Raw genomic sequence first — 20,884 nt, forward strand, 5'->3', positions numbered from 1 at the left:
GTTATCGCCTGATCCATCGCATCGTGCGCGAGCACCATAAGAGGAATAACGGGAGAGTGAACAATCCACCTCGTCACACATAGAACGATTGGTGGTGAATTTAGCTTTGAACGCGTCAGGCGCGTCGCGTAGATAGGCCGCAGCATGATAACGAGAGGGTGCAGATCTGATAGCAGCAGCATTACCATCGGGAGATGGTCGTCGTTCTGGGACATCAAAGACGACAGCTTTGCCTTTACCACTGGTGTTAGAGGGAGCATGGATAGAAGCGTCAATAGTTTCAACAGAAGTGGTAGTATTTTGAGGAGAAGTAATCACGTGGACTTTGTTGACAGGAAGATCAGAAGGAACGGTAGAAGTAAAGGTGGGAGCAGGAGCTGAGGGCGAAGTTATATCAACATTCATAGCATCATCAGTGACAATATGTGAACGTTTGTTAGGCGCGCCAGCGGTAGTCGTAGGAGACAAAGGTCAGTCTCCAGAAGGAGTAGAAATAATAGGACGCGGTGGCGGCGGAATATCCGGGTTTATAACAGAAGGAGCTGGAGGTGTAGTCATAGTATAAAGCTCAGTAACTTTACAGAAACCTTGAAAATTTGAGCGATGTTGAATTGATATGGATACGATATAAATTTCATGTCATAATGGTATCAATTTCCGTGATGATATTGTTATAATGTTGATTCGATATCGTTACTTCATCACCATAATTTATCGCGAAAATATCGTGGCGATATCTATTTAAAAGAATATCAAATCGGCACAGTCTTGATATCATTACGATGTCAGTAATTTCAAAAAAAAAAGATGTAGTATTTTCGATATTGATTTGATATCGTCACTTCATCACCATAATTTATCGCGAAAATATCGGGACAACATTTATTTAAAAGAATATCTGATCGGTATAGTCTTGATATCGTTACGATATTGTTAATTTCAGGGAGAAAAAAGATGTATTTACGATATTGATATGATATCGTCACATTATCACCATAATTTATCGCGAAAATATCGTGACGATATCTATTCAAAAGAATATCAAATCGGCACAGTCTTGATATCATTACGATGTCAGTAATTTCAAAAAAAAAAGATGTAGTATTTGCGATATTGATTTGATATCGTCACTTCATCCCCCAATTTATCGCCGAGATATCATGACAATATCTATTCAAAAATATCTAATCGGCACAGTCTTGATATCATTACGATGTCGGTAATTTCAAATAAAAAAAAAAAGTATTTACGATATTGATTTGATATTGTCACTTCATTGCCGCAACTCATTTGTGGTATCGCAACTCATCCGCAATACCGTAAATATTAAACTTTATTTTTTTACAAATTAATAAAAAACTTTTAAATGTATAACGTGCTGTCATATTAATAAAATAAAATTCTGATATTTTATGCGATTTTGAGAAGCTATTACTGATAGAGTTGCATTTTACCTTCTAATTTTAACATTGCATCCTTAAAACATACGAATATCGTCAAAAAATCCATGATTTCTCAATATTAATTTTATTTGTGATTATCTAGAATTCAATTAAGTAATATTTTTAAGTAATATACATTAGTTATCTCAAAAAGTAACTTCTTCTTAATAGACTTAGAGAATACAATGTTGCAAAGCATCTTTTAACGCCAGATTGAGCTTGTGCATTCATACACCGTCATCCACCTTGTCTCCACGTACGATTTTAGACCTCCTCCTTGTATATTTTTTAATTGAATAGCGCTTTAAGTAATGCCGCGCCTATAGCCGAATTTTTGAAAAATCTTGTGAGATTACATTTGCGCATTTAATCATGTCAGAACTGATTAAATTAACGCAACGCGCAATGCACCGTATATCGAGAATTGATGGATGATTTTGAGAGATAATTCGGCGGTGTGGTCCCATAGAGCTGATAAAATGATCATGTGAATCTTAGAATAGATAACAAATAGAAGAAACAAAATTAAAATCAGAATATTAATAAAGAAATAATAATGAAATTTACCAATCGTACAATTAGTTTCCTTAGCTAATTCATTATAGATTCGTAAATTTACACGAGCCAATTCAGCTTGTAATAACGTTCCACTTAAAATTTGTCGAGTTGGTAGTAGGTTGTACGCTGGTTGTAAAGTTTTAATCATATCAATAAACCAAGGCGTTTTCAATAACACTAAATGGGATGCTACTCAATACTCATATCAAAAGCTTTAGTAACCGAACGGTCAATAGCATCAAAATATCTCTTTTCCAATTTGTTGTTTTTTTTGTTAAAATTTTGAATTGATGTATGTTCGTAATTTTGTCTTTGCTTTTATTTGGTGATTACCTCCAGTTTAATTAATCACGATATTGCAAATTAACTGTGATTAATTATGGTATTGCGGAATAATTGTAACGTTGCAGAATAAATGCGGTTGCGAAATTGCGAAAATTTAGACATCATAATTCGTAATGTTCGCAATATCATAACCGTCATCCTTAATTATAACAAAAAAAAATTAATTTGCAAAAAATTAGACTTTTGTTTATTTTATTACTAAAAGCATCATGTGGTATATTACAAAATTTCCTTGAATATTGAACTTCACGTGATACAAACTTACAATTAATCAAAAAAAATCTTGATATCGCTAATATCGAAGCGGTATATCACGAAGACATCCCCATGGTTTTTTTTTTTGCTTTCCCTCCTACGTTCAAAAAAGATTTTTCAGAAAAATTATAGATATTAAAAAATTGTTACGATGTGAAAACTGATAATTCCACGTGTATAAATATATATAATAATAAAAACATATAATACACAATATACCTTATTTCGCAATCGTGATTTTCTTTCATCATTACTACTCTCTTCATTATCAACGGAACGTCAGCGCCTATGTAATAGCGAGATAAGTCCAATGATCTTGCAACATTTATTTTTTCAGCTACGAGCTGTCTTATCGTCTTTTTTTTAATTAAACATATAATCCAACAACATTTCGAAGAGCTTTTTTCATTTCTTCAGGTAATTCATTTGAAACACACGTTAACCACCGACGAAATATAGCCAAAACTTCAAGGGGAAGATTGCGAAAATTAGCGCCAATACTACTACTATTTTGATACGCGCTACCTATATTCGGCCACAATTCACTCCTCTTAAATTCCTAGCAGAATGGTCAAGATGCTGTACGAAAAAATAATGCTCTTAATTCAACGTATATGATGTTTCGATCCCCATTTGGGAGGGAACTATAACGTTGCTTTCTAATAATTCGCTCATCTATTTCTGACTTTATTCACTAGATCTTTGCTCTTGGGAAGGACTTCTGGGTAGTGACGGTCTTTAACAAAGTAACTCCAATTATTAATTAATAGTAGTTGTTCAAATTCGTCTCTATAATAAAAATTAAAATAGGTTCGAAATATATGAATTATAAATATTACAGATTTATTATAATGATACGTAAATATATTTACCTTGGGAGTACGTGTTTGTGCATTTTTCAAACGCGGAGAACAATATGGAGAACTAGCCGGAGAAGATTCCATCGGAGTTGTTGATAATATAGGACTTTGGCTTTTCTTATATTGCCTTCCGGCAACCATATTGACGTATTCAGGAAAACAAGCCCAAACCGACTACTTAATTGCAAGATGATCTGACGCTTTACTCGTTATGTTCTCAATTCTTTCTTTTTTAATATTTCGTCTACAATTATTAGATAGATATCAAGGTAAGTGAATTATTCATATCATAAAAAGAAAGAATACTGAATATCAACTATAAGTCACCTATTTCTTCTTGACCAATTTGAGGCGATGATAGACGATAGAGCGATGATTGAGGTAGCGGCGACGATTGATACTCTTATAGCTATTGAGGTGTTGCGACCATTAAGGTTGAGATTGTTGAAGTTGTTGCGACCGTTGAAGGTTGTTGAGGTTGTTGAGGTTGTTGAGGCCATTGAGATTGAGGTGGTTGCGGCCATTGAAATTGTTGAGGTTGAGATTGTTGAAATTGTTGAGGTTGTCGCGGCCACTGAAATAGAGTTTGGGGTTGAGATTGTTGCGGTTGTTGAGACTGAGGTTGTTGATATTGCGGTTGCGATGGCTGCCAATGTTTAATAAGCGAGCCTTTTTTACGAATTCCTTGTTCTTTATCAAAATCTTGAGAAGACATTTTAATGATAGTTAAAAAATGCAAGTCAAAAAAAAACAAATATCTAAATATAAAAAAAAAAAGAAATAATTAATTGAATAAAAAAAAAAAATTTTTTTTATCCCTTTTTTTTTGCGTTGATCTTACCACATCATGATCGAAAAAAATTAATTATTAGTTTTTAAATTATAAATTAAATTACAATTTTACTAATTTAATATATAAACTTGCCTTTTGGGTAATTCCAGATTTAGAATAACTTCCTTGTCCGGAAAAACTGCTTCTCTTAATAGGCAATTGGATCCCTCAGGATCTTTTGGCAAATCGTACTCAAATTTGACAAATATGAGTTTCGTATTATTAATATTTACATCAACAGAGAGATTTTTCACATTAAAAATAAAAATATCTACAATTAAACAGCTTTACCAAAAAAAAGTAAATAAAATATTAATAAAAACAATTAATATTAATATAAATAAACTAATATTAATACCTATTAATTTCGACTTCAAAAATATTGTAAGCTGGTAATTGTGATATTAATTTCGACTTCAAAAATATTGTAAGCTGGTAATTGTGATTGTGATGGTTGTGGTGATTGTGGTGGTGGGAGTTGTACCGGTGATGATTGTGGTGATTGTGGTGGTGGGAGTTGTAACGGTGATGATTGTGGTGATGGTTGTGATAGGGACGGCTGTACCGGGATTGTAGTGATTGGTTTTGTGTATTCTAATTTTTTATAAAAAATTTTAATAAGTAATAATTCCTTCATTAATTTATATTTCATTAATGTAATAATAGTGCTTACAGATCGTCCATCATCATCGTCGTCATCATCATCATCATCATCATCATAATCATCATCATCTCCTCCTTTTGACGTGCTTCTGCGAACATGATTGTTTTACTTAGAGGTCCGATAAATTTTTTGTTTCTCACATAATTGTAAAATCTAGTTTTATCATCATCATTTTCGAAGTGCACAAATCCATGCCTAAATATAACAAATGTTCATTTAATTAAATTATTAATTAAAAATTGTATATATTAATTATTTTATTTCATTACCCCCAATCAGGATCCTTTCTGATATGTACAAAATTGTAAGAAAATCTATTCTTTAACCATCCCTTAACGTCTTTCGATTTTATCCCTTTTAACTCTTTCGTGTTCTTACCACCGAAGAAAACTGATAATTTATGATCACGACAACATTCATGTCTTTTCTTACCTATATTATTATTAAATAAAATTAAAAATAATAAATTAATACTTTATATTAAAAAAAAGAAAAATGATTCATTCTTGATATATACTTTTTCATATAATATATTTGATTTCAATAAAGGAATATTAAATATCATATTTTAACAAAGGAATGGGAATGTTAAAGATGAAAGGAAACATATTTTAGCCTTTCGGGACGAAAGGAATCTTATTTTAGCCTTTCGTGACGAAAGGAATCTTATTTTAGCCTTTCGTGACAAAAGGAATCTTATTTTAGCCTTTCGTGACAAAAGGAATCTTATTTTAGCCTTTCGTGACAAAAGGAATATCGATTATTTTAACCAAGGATTTAGCCTTTCATGACGAAAGGAATATTTTAATTCAGCCTTTGTGACAAAGCGGAATAGCAAGCAAATTTACTTACCCATTTTTCTTTGTTTACTAAATCTTACGAAACCCACATTCTTATTGTAATTCGAATGCAAAATTCGATAAATTTTATTGGTCAGTTAATGTTAATCATCATGTGAAATCAAATATTTTTTTTAGTCATACTCAAGTTTCACAAACCCAATTATATTGCACTATACGTCATAATTACACATCTTAATTACAAAAAAACTTTTCGTGTCACTTATCAGTCCAATCAAAAATAAATAAACCGGATTTTGAACAGGCATAACACGAGATTATATTTAAACGGTACGGTAACACTATTGGCTTTAGCCTTTAAGCAATGTGACGAAAATTATACCCTACCTCCCGCTGTCAACACCTTCTTCACCAAGAATATTATATTCTTCGAGAGATGTGTTAATATCTATGACGAACAACAATTGGCTAATTCCTTACAACCATCCAGTATAAAGAGGCCTGTAAAATTTGTAAGTATTTTGGCCATTCTGTAAAAAGTTGCCCCAATTTAAAATCGCAGTTTTGATGGGGTAATTATTGTATACGCTGCTGGAAAGCTGGGCACAACAGTAGTGAATGTAAAAATGAACTGGAGGTCGTGCCGTTCAACGAAGAGTTTCGTTCTCCAGAAGAAATTGTAAATTTTTTGATTTATAAATAGTTTATTTTTTTTAAAAAAAAATTTTGAAATTTTTTTTTTCTTACGAAATTTACCATGAGTTTGCTGGTAGCAAAGTGGCAAATTTCGAAAGTTTATCTGGGCCGTGGTGGCAGGGTGAACTTTTTTTTTTATACTTTTATTGTATGAAATATTTTTCAATTTTTACAACCTAATAAAGAGTTAACGGACATTTTTTGAATATCATCTTGAATGCCAAATTGATATGGTGATAATGTTAAATTCATATTGCAGAAAATATAAAAAAAAATTGTTCAATATGGAAGTCAGTAATTTGATGGATCAGTGATGTCAGAATCAACATCAGAAGTACATATTGAAAGATCACGTCGTATTTTGATAAATTTATTGATGTCGCGACGTTATAACCAGAAGTACTTGGAAAATCGCAGTTAACTGTGTAGAGGCTTCCATTAAACGAGAAAAATTTTTCATGTGCTGCGTCATTGCTCCTCTTCCAAATTAATGATTTCTGCTTGTCTGGTTGATTGAGATTGTTGTCTCCTCTTCAAAATGTGGACACCTGGGCAATATTGTAAACGAGGTAGTTGTTCATCCTCATAAGGATATTGCAATCGAAATGGTCTGTAATTACGTCCAAATTCAGGATAATATTGTGATTGAGGTTTATAAATGGATTGTTGTTGCCGTTGATATTGCTGATGATGTTGTTGTAGATGTTGTTAGTGAAGTTGATGTTGATGTTGCTGTTGCTGTTTTTAAAAATAACCTTCACGATTAACTCAATTTAATATTTTATTATTGTATTATAAAATCCAATATACTAATAAAAATGATTTGATTTATTTTAAAAAAACACTGCATAATATCTTCGTGATATCGGTTTGTAATTGTAAAAAAATTATCTAAATGATATCGCCGTGATGTTTCATAATTGTACCAAAAAAAATCTAAATGATATCGCCGTGTTCAATTCAGTTAAAGAATGCGAATGAATGTTCGTTAATTTTGGTTGCAAATTTGAAGTTTTATTTTGGCAATAATGTTATACAATAGAAATAAAAATGATAAAGAATATACTATCTACCCGTCTTCTTTTAGATTGTGAAAGTAAAAAAATATATATATATATATATATATAGATACAAAGAAAAAAATTATTGTTGTAGTAACAATGATAATTATAATTATTTGACCTGGTTTTTAAAATGATGGTTTTTTACATAGAATTTTTTTTTTTAAAAAAAAAAGAAAAATTTGTTTTATAAATTTACATACGAACCTCTCATCAAACTTCAACACACGACCAGATACTTTACTTTTCTACGCTAAAAATTTAAATTGAAAAAAATCTACATAATATATATTATTTTTTTCGCTTTTTAGTAGATTTCTTTGATTTCGGCTTTGGTTCATCCTCGGAGCTGGAATTTGAATCATCATCATCATTATTTTCAATTTCATACTTTGATAAATCAATCGAAGAACCAATATTATATCCAGATAAATTGTTAAAAATATTATTAACCGTATAAAGGTTTCCGGTGTGAGTAAAAAAACGGTCACGTGCATCACTGTTATAAATTTCTAAACAGTGGAATCCAAAAAGAATTAAATTTTTAAGCGAATTTTCATTTTCTTGAGATATCGGCTTGTTCGAAAATTTCAACCAAAGGTTGAATATTTCTTCAATATGACGACCTTTTAAGTACGGCTTGAAATCAAGACTTTCGTCTTTTTCTTTACGTTTTTGATAAGTTTCGTATCTAAGCTTGATGTTATCCCATAATGTATTTCTCCAGTACGACCAGGTTTTACGAAAACTTTTTGCTACATTATGTAATATGTCAGGATGATCGTTCATAAAAGTTGGTAACAATGACGCTAAGAAATCTTCTATAATTTGATTATTGTTGCTTTTATCTAAGTTTCTTGTTCTTAGGAATAATGATTTTAATTCGTTAATCACTATTATTCTTAACCACTTTGGGATAGAGTTTTGCAACGATATAATATTAGAAATTCTCTTCTGGTTATATGATATATTTGTATCACGATCTGTGAACTTTTCAGGAGAATTTGCATAAGGGCGAATCGATGTTGGATATCTTCGATTCTTGAGATAGAATTTTGGCAGCTGTAAGCCTGAGCTTAAGAGTTCTTCTTCCATATCATCCCTAATTTTTAAAGAAAACATTGTTATATGAAGATTACAAGATGATAAATATGAAAAAAATATATTTGTTACATTGGATTCATCCGAGGGAGAGTTGAAGATGTAACAGAAGGTATAGCAATACCAAGAGAAGAAGTACTAGTACTACTTTGAGTTATAAGAGGAATTTCTTCCAAGGTATCCCTAATTTTAAAAAACATTATGTTAATATGAAGATTATAAGATTATAAATATGAAAAAATCATATTCATTACATTGAATCCGTCCGTGTGAGAGTTGGGGTTGTCATAATAGGTGTAGACGATGAGGAAGTGCGGCTTCGTTCTTCACTAGAACGCTTGCCTCTGTGGATCATCTGCTCGATTTGATCATGTAAATGTTCAGGGAGCGTCATGGCAAAGCGTTCTGCAATAGATTGTCGGACATAAACAGGATTAACGGCTGGTGGACATGATGTCCTCGATTTGTAGAAATAGTGTAGCGAGTAAATTATCTATATGATAGAAATAACGTTACAAGTTATTGTTCTGTTATTGAAGATTTCTTCAAATACCGAATATTATAATAATACAGACCAATTTCTTCATCTGAAAGTAATTGTGTTGAAGGATGCTGCAAGTGTTGTGAGGAATACGAGGGGTATGGAAGCTGTTGTTGTGACGAGGGGTATGGAGACTGTTGTTGTGACGAGGGGTATGGAGACTGTTGTTGTGACGAGGGGTATGGAGACTGTTGTTGTGACGAGGGGTATGGGTACAAGGGGTATGGAGAATGTTGCCGTGACGAAAAACGTTGAGAGGGATATGGATACTGTTGCTGTGACGAACGTAAGGAAGGTAAAAGTTGAGATGATTGAGATAAATATTGTTGTGACCATTGAGGTTGAGATTGCGATTGCGAAGGCGATTGCGAAGGCGGTTGCGAAGGTTCCCAATGCTTAATAAGAGAGCTCCGTCTATGACTTTCTTTTTCTTGTACAGGCTTATTACGATCTTGAGAAGACATTTTTTGATAATGGTTTATGAGTTAAAAAATGTGGGTCAAAAATTTTTCAATTGAATTTTTTTTTTTATTTAAATAATTTTAATCTTACCACATCATGATCGAGTAAAAATACGGTTAATTTTGAAAATAAAAATTATTTTTTGCCATTGATCTATTACATCGTGTAATACAGATTTTTTTAAGGGAAAAAAAATCTGATTAATTATTTAATATAATGATGGATATTGTGATTAAATCATGAACAAGTAATTTTTTCATATCGTGATTATATTACTTTTTTTCCTTAAAAAAATCATACGGTACAATAAAAACAATGGAAAAAAGAATTTTTTTTTTCTTTTTCGAAATTAAATAGATTAGATTGAGTCAATAATTAGACTTTTCTTTTTTTCGAAATTAATCTCATCATATGATTACGGATATTGTAATTAAATCATGATCGAGTAGAATCTTTTTTCAATTTTTCTTTTTTTTCTTTGTGATCGAATAAAATTCCATATCGTGTTTATACACCTATTAGCAAAAAACTTTTTTTTGCAAAAAAAAATTGTATTGATATTGGTTTCCTAATAACACTACGGGTTCCTTTGAACCCTCTCAAGCATCTAAAGTTAAACTCTCTCATAAACACAGAGAGCGCAACTTACCTTAATATGACATGAATACTAAATATGCTTAGTAGTGAGAACGAAAAATTAAATTTTGGGGATCAACAAACTGAAATGGATTTTAACACATGAATCCTTCAGATGAAATTACTATGTTAGTAGAAAATTCAGGAGGTGGAAATAAACAGTATAATTATAATTTTGCTTCGCCACAATAACTTTTTATGATGGTAACAATCGTTATATAATTTTGATTATTTTCTACATGACCAAAATAAGTATATTGTCTTTTTAACAAAATTTTTTTAAGATCATCAAAATATTATTTTGATATTAGCAACTGAATGTTGGAACACATGATCGGAAATCTGATTCTTCAATAATTTAAGTATAATACTTATACGAAAATTTATAGCATATTTTTTTTATTTTATATTATAGTGTATTATAAGTTTATTATATTATTATTATCATAAAAAAAAATTGTGACCCGTCTTGCATAATTGCGCTTCTTCACTCCAATGTAAATAAAATGTGATAAAAGATAATTTTTTTATTATAGTACCTAATATCATAAAAACGCTAACATTTTATTTATTAGGGATGATATTGAAAAAAGCTTGTTGAAGCTGGATTATCGTTACCATTAAAATATCTGGAAATTTGATCATTTTTCAAAATTTGATTTGACGAATCGTTCAAGTACATCGTTCCTAAATAATGGCTTCAATTCGCCGAAAATTATCTTTCTAATCCACTTCGGTAGTGATTTGTACGACTCAAAAAGCAAACGTGCCATTTGAGCTTGAGTAATGCTGCCTGAATTGTGTGGATCGATGAATTCTTTTTAAGGATACGCTGACGTGTTACAAATTTATAATAATTTGCATAACGTCCTTTGGAAGAAATTAGTAGAAAGGTACATTAAATATAAAAATAGTAAAGAGAAGATTAAGCCGAATGTAAATCTAAAGAATCGACAAATTAAGGAAAATACTAACGGAGGAGAATAAGAGCGCACTTAAAATCTCATCATCTTTGGGTTTTATTGTATTGAGAATTTATAAGATGCGCACGACAAATTTTTCTCATTTTACGGAAGCCTTTTCACAGTTACTTGTGATTTTCCAAGCTCTTCGAGATATAATATTGCGGCTTCTATGGATTTATCAAATTTTTATGTAGTCTTTAAATAATAATAATCATACACGTGATAATACAGTGGCCATAAGTCACACGCTCCTGGGTATAATTTCATGGGATGGTTTTTTCCCGAAGGGAAAAAACCCTGAACTACTGTAGTTACTGAAACAGGAATTATACACGAGATCTTTACGTTGTACTAAACTAATTTTGACGACAGTACAATTGGACAATTTCCAAAATTGTTGAATCCCAATAATAAATAACATCTTTTTTCGATAAAAAAAAAAGGTAATTTTCTTTTCATTTAATAATGGGAAAACCATCATTACATTCTAGGAAAACGGCCTGGCGTAGACAAAAAAAACGACAATATAAAAAATTTAAACAAAAAGAAATTGAAATATCTGATCTCCAGATACAGCTCCAGGATTTCCAAAAAGCTGTTGAGACAGCCGGTGAACAAGTGATTTCCAAGCTAGACAAAACTGAGCGTGAAAACGCAAATCTATTGAAGTGGATCGATATTTTTTCAAATCAAATCTCAAGTCAGGAAGAAGAGATATATAAGCTTGAATTAAAGAGTTATTTAGCACAATCATCATCGTCTCTGTCATCTCCACCACAGCCACCATCATCATCATCATCATCACAATTGTCACCGACATCTTTTAAAAGCATGGATGAGTACTTTAAACATAATCAAGTTAGTAATTTTTTAGGTATTGTGCAATTTTTAATGATTTTTATTTTTATAATTAATGAATTGTTCTCATTTTTTAGTAAAAGAAATCTAGTAGTTCATTATTTTTTTTTACTATTCTCATTTTTTTTAAATAAAAGAAATTTTTGTAATATTGAAATAAATACATAAAATAATCAAATTCGTATTAATAATATATCGTGTAAAATATGTTTTATTTGCCAGTAAATAATAAAAAAAAATATTTGTAAAGGTTTAACTGGGAAATTTTCGCCTATCAGGAGGATATGGGGAAATTTTCGCCCGCTAGAACTCTACGATAATAATCGCCATAAGGTATACATAGTAATCGAACCAGAGACCCGCTGCGATGCGGATTTCCTATCTCAAACTACTCTACCACATGCGATTATCTGTTTAAGGGATATTTATTGATTACTCTTTATTACTAAATTACTGGATTATTGATTGTGCTATTCCCTAATAAGGTTTGTACGATCACTGTAAGACCTGTTATGTATGTATATATACATGTTAATTGTTACTGCGTTAAGAGATTGTTAATTTTTTTTTTATCAAAAATTAAATGAGAAAACGATTACAGTTATGATAATTGATGATTATAAGGTCAAGGTTACGATAAAAAAATAATTTTTAGAGAATGACATAAATAACAGATTAATAGTTATATTTTAGCGTCAAATTGTGTTAGTGAAGTTATTACGACATTAACTTATTAACTTGTGAAGTCACATTCTATAAACTTTTAAAACAATATGATATATTGTAATCTTTATTATAATAAAGGAATAAAAAACATATCAATGTTATCACGGTCTTTTATGTGATATGTACTGTATTTATGAAAAAAGATGGAGTTTTAAAGAGCTAGCAATGTTTCTTCCGCTACGGGAAGGAATTTCTAGATCTTCTGTAATAACATCTAACTCCTTAACCTTTTCTTTGATATTTGCGCTTTCAGTTTCAACCCAGACTATTTTGAAGCATTTTCTGGAGAATTCTATTAATTTATCTAGTGAAGTTTCCGATAATTTTGTAAAATCGATGGCTGAAACGTATCGGCTTAAGATTCTCTTTAAAACCACCTCACGTGATATGAAGTTGTTTACTTCCTCGTCGGTAGGATCTGAACTTTCCGTATATTCACTTTAATAGAAAAAAATTTTAAATCATTAAATCATTGTAGTAAAAACAACATAACGATATGAACGTATCGATCACCTTTCTACAATTTGTCGAAATTCTTTTACTAATGTTGAAAGTACATTTTTCAATTGATATCGATAGTCGGAAAATGATTTACGATATCGTTCGTTAATTGACTTCGCCACGCTTTGATAAGCATCATGCCCAAAAATTTTTTGTGTTATTTTATCAAACGCATGATCGGGCGGATTTCTAGTTCGCAAAAAAAGACATTTCATTTCTTCGTCAATAAGACGATAATTATCCTAAATAGTAATAATATCAATAATACATAATACATCAGTAATTCTGCTGTGTAATAACGATTGTTCTTAATTGGTAAGAATGTAACAACCAAAATAAGAAATGGACTTTACGTTGTCAGATGATGACGAAGTCGAGGTGGTTAGTGGCAAATTTGTTGATGGCTGCTTCGTCGAGGCATCAAGCATTTTGTTTGCCAAATGTAGCACACTTGGATGTAAGACCAACCAATTGCAAATTTGCAATTGATTGGTCATTGCGCCAAACTGAACCGGAATTTCTTCTTCACTCTCTAGAAGTAATATTAAATGAGAATAAAATTATATTCATTAATTATGTTCAGATTTTATGTTTTACCGCTTTCATCATTTTCATTTTCTTCTTGTTCTTTATCTTGCTCTCTCCTATCTCTCTCCCTCTCTTCTTTCTCTCTTCTTTCTTTTTCTTCTTTCTTTTTCTTTTTCTTTCTTTCTTTCTTTTTCTTTCTTTCTTTCTTTTCTTTCTTTTCTTTTTCTCTTCTCTCTTTATCTCTCCTCTCCATCTCTTTCTTCTCATTTTCTCTTCTTTCTTTTTCAATATTTCTTTCTTCTTGCTCTGGAAGCATATCTTCATTATAACGAAGTAAATTTATTTTTAAATAAATTCGCAGAAATATCATTTCAATTGAATAATAAAACAATTATTATAAGGTATTTACCCAAAATAATTCTTTCAATATCATCATCTTGTCTATTATTACCTTCTCCAATATCTACATCTTGTCCATGTAAATTATCTTGTTCATGTTCACTTCCTTCCTCTCTCCTTTCATCTCTTTCCTTATTATAATCACGTGAAGAGTTGGCAACATATGTACGAATAGTTTTTGTAGTCTTTGCAGCTTTTGTTGCCTTGTCTTTTAGGTATCATTATAATAGTATTAGGCGCAATTACTATATAAAATTTCAAATCAAAAATATAATTTTATTACCTTTTCCTGTTACTCCTCTGCGTTTGTCACGATAAACAAACAAGATGGTACTTATTGGTATTGTGCTAGTAGCAACGTAAAGAAATAGGTGATTCCTGACGAAACGAATACAGCATTATCTTTATTTATTTATAGAGATTTCTCCTAATATTAAGAAAAATTACATCGCGACCGCAAAGACATAAAAGGAAATTGGGTTAGCATTCTTAAAAAAAATGTTCATGGTTACATTAAATCTTGGATAGTTGATCGGAAGAATTTGTTAATGGTTACATCGATTCTTTATGAAGAAAATTTTGGGAAAATTTGATGTCTTAACGGTTACATGTAAAGAAATTATATATGAGTATCGTAACTGTAGGACATAAACGGAAATTTGGCCAACAAAATTTTCAAATTATTGGAATAATTGATCGGGAAAATCCTTAATGGGTATATTAGCTCTTTGTCCGCAGAACATTAATGGTAATTTCGAGCAATATTAACGGTTACAAGTAAAGAAGCTATATATGAATATCGTGATCGCAGGACATAAACGGATTTTCGGGATAATTGATCAGGAGAAAAAATTTGTTAATGGTTACATAATCAGGGTTGAAGAATTATACTGTACGTTATACATGGCCTGGTAATTCAGTATTTTCGTATAAATACGTAATTCGTAATCCTGGTAATTAATTACCAGATTACTTGAAAAATACGTAAATACGTAATTATTTACGTATAACGTAATTATTTATATATGACGTAATTAAATTAATATAAATATATATATATAATTAATAGATAATATAGTGCGAAATTATTTTGATCAACTTCCAAATTAATAAAACTATCTAAACCATAAATAGTAATTTATTTATTAAGTAAAAAAACTATAAAAAGTAATCATTCATTTTTTTTTTAACATTTAAAAAAGAATTTATAATTCTTTCGCGTTATAATATACTTCTTTTAAATCTTTTTAAGATATTTTAAATATGGATGACAGTAATGATAATCAAAATACAATTATTAATCAAAATAAAAAAAAACGTGGTCGTCCAAAAACTGATATTTGGGATTATTTTAAGGAAGGGCCAAGAAATAGAGGGCATTGTTCAGCAGAATGTAATTTTTGTGGCTGGAAACAACAAGTAGGTCAGCCTATTGAAATGCAAGGACATATTGCTTTAAATTGTTTAAAGGTATCACCTGAAGTAAAGTCTTTATTCCTGGAAAAAGTAAAAAATAATGGACATCTCGGTTATAATAAAAAAAATTAAAATTAGCCACAATCAGCCAAAAATAGATGAGATATTTGATTCAACCAAAATTGATCAAGCTTAAAATTGAAATGGCAAATCGTGCTATTGTAAAATTTTTTGCTTGCTGCGGTATCCCTTTTCATATAATTGAAAACCCTTTTTTCATTGATCTTCTTCGTACATTATGTCCGGGATATAATCCACCATGTAGACAAACTCTTACAGAAGATATGCTTAATGCGGAAATTTCACATGTTATTACTGAAATAAATCTTAAATTAAATAATGAAAAAAATCTTACATTGGGTACGTAATAATAATTTATTATAAAATATAATAAATTAAATTATTAATTGTAATTTCTTAATTTTTAAAGGAGTAGATGGTTGGACGAGTACTAGTGGACAATCACTTTATGCATTTGTTATTATTACTGGTGAAAGAAAAGAATATATTCACTCAGTTCAAAATTTATCAAACTATTCACATACGGGAGAGTTTTTAGCAAATAAAATAATTGAGGTAATTGAAAATGTTGGAGTTACAAAATTTGCAGGAATAGTATCAGATAATGCATCTACAATGGTCATGGCAAAAAAGCTAGTTAACGATCGATATGGATTTATAATGCCAATTCGGTGCATTGCACATCATATAAATCTATTAACCAATGATATTTGTAAATTAGAGTTTGCCCAATCAATATTAAAAAAATGTATGAAATTAGTTCATTTTTTTAAAGCATCTCATCGGGCAGGTGCAGAATTAACAGATGAAATAAAGGAAAATATGGTTAAAGGTGGTAAATTAAAGGGGTATTGTCAAACGAGATGGATGACTGCATGTGATTGTGTTTCTTCAGTTTTAAGATGCGAAGAAGCTCTAAAAAATGTTGGTATTTATTGATTATTTTTAATTATTTATTTTTAATTAATTTTAATAAATTTATCTAATTTTAGATAGCAAATAATAACCCGAATTACCTAAAGCAAAATATCAAAGAAATTATTACGAGGCGTTTTTTTATGGATATTGAAGAATTACAATTAATTCTTAAGCCAATAAAAGAAGCCATCAAATATTTAGAAATGAAAAATGCAACGTTAGCAGATTGTTTCTTACAATTAATAAAATTGTCATATTCAATCAAAAGCTTATCAGAAACTCATACTACTTTTCGACAACAATGCATTAAAGCATTTAATAAAAGGTGGATGCAGTTCGATTTTAGGTTATATATGTTAGCCTATTTACTTCACCCACTATACCGTGGTACGTATTTGATAAAATAAAATGATGATTTTTACCTTATTTAACAATTAATTAATTATTAATTAATTAAAATATCATAGGTAAAGGATTCCGAAATCAAGTATGCCGTAAAGTAGTTTATTGGGCAATTGAAAATATATGGATAAAAATGGGAGGCGGAGAAAATTCCAGTTCCAAATTAATTGGGCAAATTGCTGCTTTTCGTGATAATCTTCCTCCTTATAATGATGAATTTGTTCCTAAATATTATACAGTTGAGCGTTGGTGGAGTTATGTAGAACAAGATGAAGGAGAAGAAAATTTTATCCAACAACTTGCATTAAAAATATTTTCAATAACTCCACACAATGCAGGATGTGAGAGAATATTTTCCGTGATGGGTTGGTATATGAATAAAAGGAGAACACGGTAAATATTTATTTTATTGTTGCTAGTTATTAATTTTTTTTTTGAATTTTAAATTTTAAGTAATTCCTTTCAATTAGATTAAGTGTGAATCATTTACAAAATCTTACGAAACTTCACACATATTATGTTTCAAACGCGAAAACTGAATTAAAGTATACGGCTAGAGATATGAATGTCAAGAATGATGAAGAGTTTTATCAATTGGTAAGAAATGGTATATATCAAAATATTAATGATGAAATTGGAGAGGAAGAATTAGATAATGAAGACGAAGATTATGGTGATACAGAAGACGAACTTGTTGACATAGAAGAGTATGAAAAATTTGGGCATAAAAGTAACGATAGTGTTTTACAAAGTGAAAACTATTTTAATTTTGTATCAAAGGAGCTAGTGGAATTATTAAAACTTCAGGGAGCCGCGAGTAGTTATTGAACCCGTAAATGTTGATCATATTGTTGACCACGGTAACGAAAATTTCGATATAGAGAAATTATTAGACCAACAATTTAGTGAAGATGATGATGTTAACGTTTAGATAGTCCATAACTCATATTCATTTGTTGTATATTTTGATTTGTTTTATTTCTTTCAAAATTTTGAATAAAAGCTTCTAACAATTTTGCGTTCTAACATGAAGAATTTCTTCTTAATTTATTTTAAAGACAATAATTTAATACATTATTTCATTTAATTTATTTTTAACAATTTTGTATAATTTTACTAATGTTTAACAGTTTTTATTTAATGCTTAACGAAATAGATTAATAATATTTAATGATCTAATTTAACAATTTACTTTAATAATGCTTAAGATTTTCAGAAACTGAAATCTACAAAAAAATAAAAAGAAAGAAACGTACGTTTCTTCAAATTTCAAAAGAATCTGCTCTCATACACGTACTTGTGTTCTAAGAAACCGAATCTACAAAAAATAAGAAACGTTAGTACGTTTCTTCAAAGTAAATTTCAAAAGAACCCGCCCCTATACACGTACCCGCGTTTCTTCAAAATAAATTTCAAAAGAACCCGCCCCTATACACGTACCCGTGTTCTTAGAAACTGAAATCTACAAAAAAAAATAAAAAGAAAGAAACGTTAGACGTTTCTTCAAAGTAAATTTCGAAAGAATCCCGCATACACGTACTTGTGTCTTGTGTTCTAAACCGAAATCTACAAAAAAATAAAAGGAAAGAAACGTTAGTACGTTTCTTCAAAGTTAATTTCGAAAGAACCCGCCCCTATACACGTACCCGTGTTCTTAGAAACCGAAATCTACAAAAAAATAAAAAGAAAGAAACGTTAGACGTTTCTTCAAAGTAAATTTCGAAAGAATCCCGCATACACGTACTTGTGTCTTGTGTTCTAAACCGAAATCTACAAAAAAATAAAAAGAAAGAAACGTTAGTACGTTTCTTCAAAGTAAATTTCGAAAGAACCCGCCCCTATATATGTACCCGTGTTCTTAGAAACCGAAATCTACAAAAAATAAAAAAGAAACGTTAGTACGTTTCTTCAAAATAAATTTCAAAAGAACTCGTCCCTATATATGTACCTGTGTTATAAAAAACCGAAATCTACAAAAAATAAAAAAGAAAGAAAACGTTAGTACGTTTCTTCAAAGTAAATTTCAAAAGAACCCGCCCCTCTACACGTACCCGTGTTATAAAAAACCGAAATCTACAAAAAAATAAAAAGAAAGAAACGTTAGTACGTTTCTTCAAAGTAAATTTCAAAAGAATCCGCGCATACACGTACCCGTGTTCTTTATAGAAACCGAAATCTACAAAAAATAAAAAGAAAGAAACGTTAGTACGTTTCTTCAAAGTAAATTTCAAAGAGCCCGCCTCCATATACTTACCCGCAGATTCCTGGAAGCCGAAACTTATTTATTTATTAAATAAAAAAAATACAATCTAAAAAAAAAGAGTACATTTTTAATGATTGGAATTGATAATCTAATCAAATCTATTCCGATCAATTACGTAATTACGTACATCGTAAATAATTACGGTAAACGTAAATTATTTACGGGTACATTTGATTAATTACGAAGTCATAAATAATTACGTTAAACGTAATTATTTACGGTAAACGTAATTATTTACGAAATACGTAATTATTTACGGTAAACGTAATTATTTACGAAATACGTAATTATTTACGTATTTCGAATTACGAATTACGTTTTTGGCCAATGATTTACCAGGCCATGTATACTGTACGTACTATATTATGCTGTCCTAATACTTAAATAGAGTACATTTTTTATATGTTTAATATATTATATATTTATTTTAATAATTAGGATTGATAATAAATTATTAACTATTCTTTTAATCTTAATAGAAAAAATATTATATTAAATATTTAACAGTGCAATATTAATGGGCAATGGAAAAATTGCGGTTACATGTAAGGTGATCGCAGGACATAAAAGGAAATTTAGATTCAGATTTGGGGATAATAAAAATTATTAATGGTTACACATTGATTTTTATCTGCAGCGCATTGATAGAATTCAGGGGTAATCTGAAAAATTTGACAGAAATATCGTGATCGCAGGACATAAACAGAAATTTAGATCAAAAAATTGATCAGAAAAATATTTGTCAACAGTTCTGTTGATTCTTTATCTGCAAAAGATCTTTATCTGCAGCACATTGGTGGAATCTAGGGTAATGATCTGAAAAATTTGACATGAATATCGTAGTCGCAATAAATAAATAGAACTTTAGGTCAATAATTGATCAGAAAAAATTATTAATGGTTACATTGATTTTTTATCGCAGCGCATTGATAGAATTCAGGGGTAATCTGAAAAATTTGACAGAAATATCGTGATCGCAGGACATAAACGGATTTTCGGGATAATTGATCAGGAGAAAAAATTTGTTAATGGTTACATAATCAGGGTTGAAGAATTATACTGTACGTACTATATTATGCTGTCCTAATACTTAAATAGAGTACATTTTTTATATGTTTAATATATTATATATTTATTTTAATAATTAGGATTGATAATAAATTATTAACTATTCTTTTAATCTTAATAGAAAAAATATTATATTAAATATTTAACAGTGCAATATTAGTGCAATGTATACAGTAAATTGATGAATTTTGGGCAATGGAAAAATTGCGGTTACATGTAAGGTGATCGCAGGACATAAACAGAAATTTAGATCAAAAAACTGATCGGAAAAAAATTTTGTCAACAGTTCTGTTGATTCTTTATCTGCAAAAGATCTTTATCTGCAGCACATTGGTGGAATCTAGGTAATGATCTGAAAAATTTGGCATGAATATCGTGGTCGCAATAAATAAATAGAAATTTAGATCAATAATTGATCGGAAAAAATTGTTAATGATTACATTGATTTTTATCTGCAGCGCATTGACAGAATTTGTTACATTAATTCTCTATCTCGGAATTATTTT

General features: G+C 30.0%; 8 protein-coding genes across 8 annotated transcripts; 3 read left to right on the forward strand and 5 right to left on the reverse strand.

The window, feature by feature from the left end:
* Positions 1-2,967: 2,967 nt before the first annotated feature.
* Positions 2,968-3,601, reverse strand: OCT59_005511 (uncharacterized protein; the record flags this gene model as incomplete). Its single annotated transcript, XM_066138408.1, has 2 exons — positions 2,968-3,159; positions 3,473-3,601. The coding sequence occupies 2 exons, from the start codon at positions 3,599-3,601 to the stop codon at positions 2,968-2,970; spliced, it is 321 nt and encodes a 106-aa protein (XP_065997545.1).
* Positions 3,602-3,869: 268 nt separating this feature from the next.
* OCT59_005512 (uncharacterized protein) lies at positions 3,870-4,175 on the reverse strand (the record flags this gene model as incomplete). Its single annotated transcript, XM_066138409.1, has 1 exon — positions 3,870-4,175. One exon carries the CDS (start codon positions 4,173-4,175, stop codon positions 3,870-3,872), a length of 306 nt encoding a protein of 101 aa, XP_065997546.1.
* A 490-nt stretch (positions 4,176-4,665) lies between these two features.
* On the reverse strand, positions 4,666-5,812 carry OCT59_005513 (uncharacterized protein; the record flags this gene model as incomplete). The annotated part of the gene is made up of 3 exons (XM_066138410.1): positions 4,666-5,044; positions 5,226-5,388; positions 5,809-5,812. The coding sequence occupies 3 exons, from the start codon at positions 5,810-5,812 to the stop codon at positions 4,666-4,668; spliced, it is 546 nt and encodes a 181-aa protein (XP_065997547.1).
* A 924-nt stretch (positions 5,813-6,736) lies between these two features.
* Positions 6,737-7,219, forward strand: OCT59_005514 (uncharacterized protein; the record flags this gene model as incomplete). The annotated part of the gene is made up of 2 exons (XM_066138411.1): positions 6,737-6,746; positions 7,026-7,219. The coding sequence occupies 2 exons, from the start codon at positions 6,737-6,739 to the stop codon at positions 7,217-7,219; spliced, it is 204 nt and encodes a 67-aa protein (XP_065997548.1).
* A 585-nt stretch (positions 7,220-7,804) lies between these two features.
* On the reverse strand, positions 7,805-9,619 carry OCT59_005515 (uncharacterized protein; the record flags this gene model as incomplete). Its single annotated transcript, XM_066138412.1, has 4 exons — positions 7,805-8,615; positions 8,687-8,797; positions 8,869-9,055; positions 9,190-9,619. 4 exons carry the CDS (start codon positions 9,617-9,619, stop codon positions 7,805-7,807), a joined length of 1,539 nt encoding a protein of 512 aa, XP_065997549.1.
* Positions 9,620-11,683: 2,064 nt separating this feature from the next.
* Positions 11,684-12,156, forward strand: OCT59_005516 (uncharacterized protein; the record flags this gene model as incomplete). The annotated part of the gene is made up of 2 exons (XM_066138414.1): positions 11,684-12,076; positions 12,154-12,156. 2 exons carry the CDS (start codon positions 11,684-11,686, stop codon positions 12,154-12,156), a joined length of 396 nt encoding a protein of 131 aa, XP_065997550.1.
* A 777-nt stretch (positions 12,157-12,933) lies between these two features.
* OCT59_005517 (uncharacterized protein) lies at positions 12,934-14,736 on the reverse strand (the record flags this gene model as incomplete). Its single annotated transcript, XM_066138415.1, has 7 exons — positions 12,934-13,240; positions 13,316-13,545; positions 13,657-13,835; positions 13,901-14,149; positions 14,241-14,438; positions 14,514-14,608; positions 14,678-14,736. The coding sequence occupies 7 exons, from the start codon at positions 14,734-14,736 to the stop codon at positions 12,934-12,936; spliced, it is 1,317 nt and encodes a 438-aa protein (XP_065997551.1).
* Positions 14,737-15,493: 757 nt separating this feature from the next.
* On the forward strand, positions 15,494-15,778 carry OCT59_005518 (uncharacterized protein; the record flags this gene model as incomplete). The annotated part of the gene is made up of 1 exon (XM_066138416.1): positions 15,494-15,778. The coding sequence occupies one exon, from the start codon at positions 15,494-15,496 to the stop codon at positions 15,776-15,778; it is 285 nt and encodes a 94-aa protein (XP_065997552.1).
* Positions 15,779-20,884: the final 5,106 nt, after the last annotated feature.

This window comes from Rhizophagus irregularis, chromosome 13 (genome assembly GCF_026210795.1).
Source record: "Rhizophagus irregularis chromosome 13, complete sequence".
NCBI classification, from domain to species: Eukaryota; Fungi; Glomeromycota; class Glomeromycetes; order Glomerales; family Glomeraceae; genus Rhizophagus; species Rhizophagus irregularis.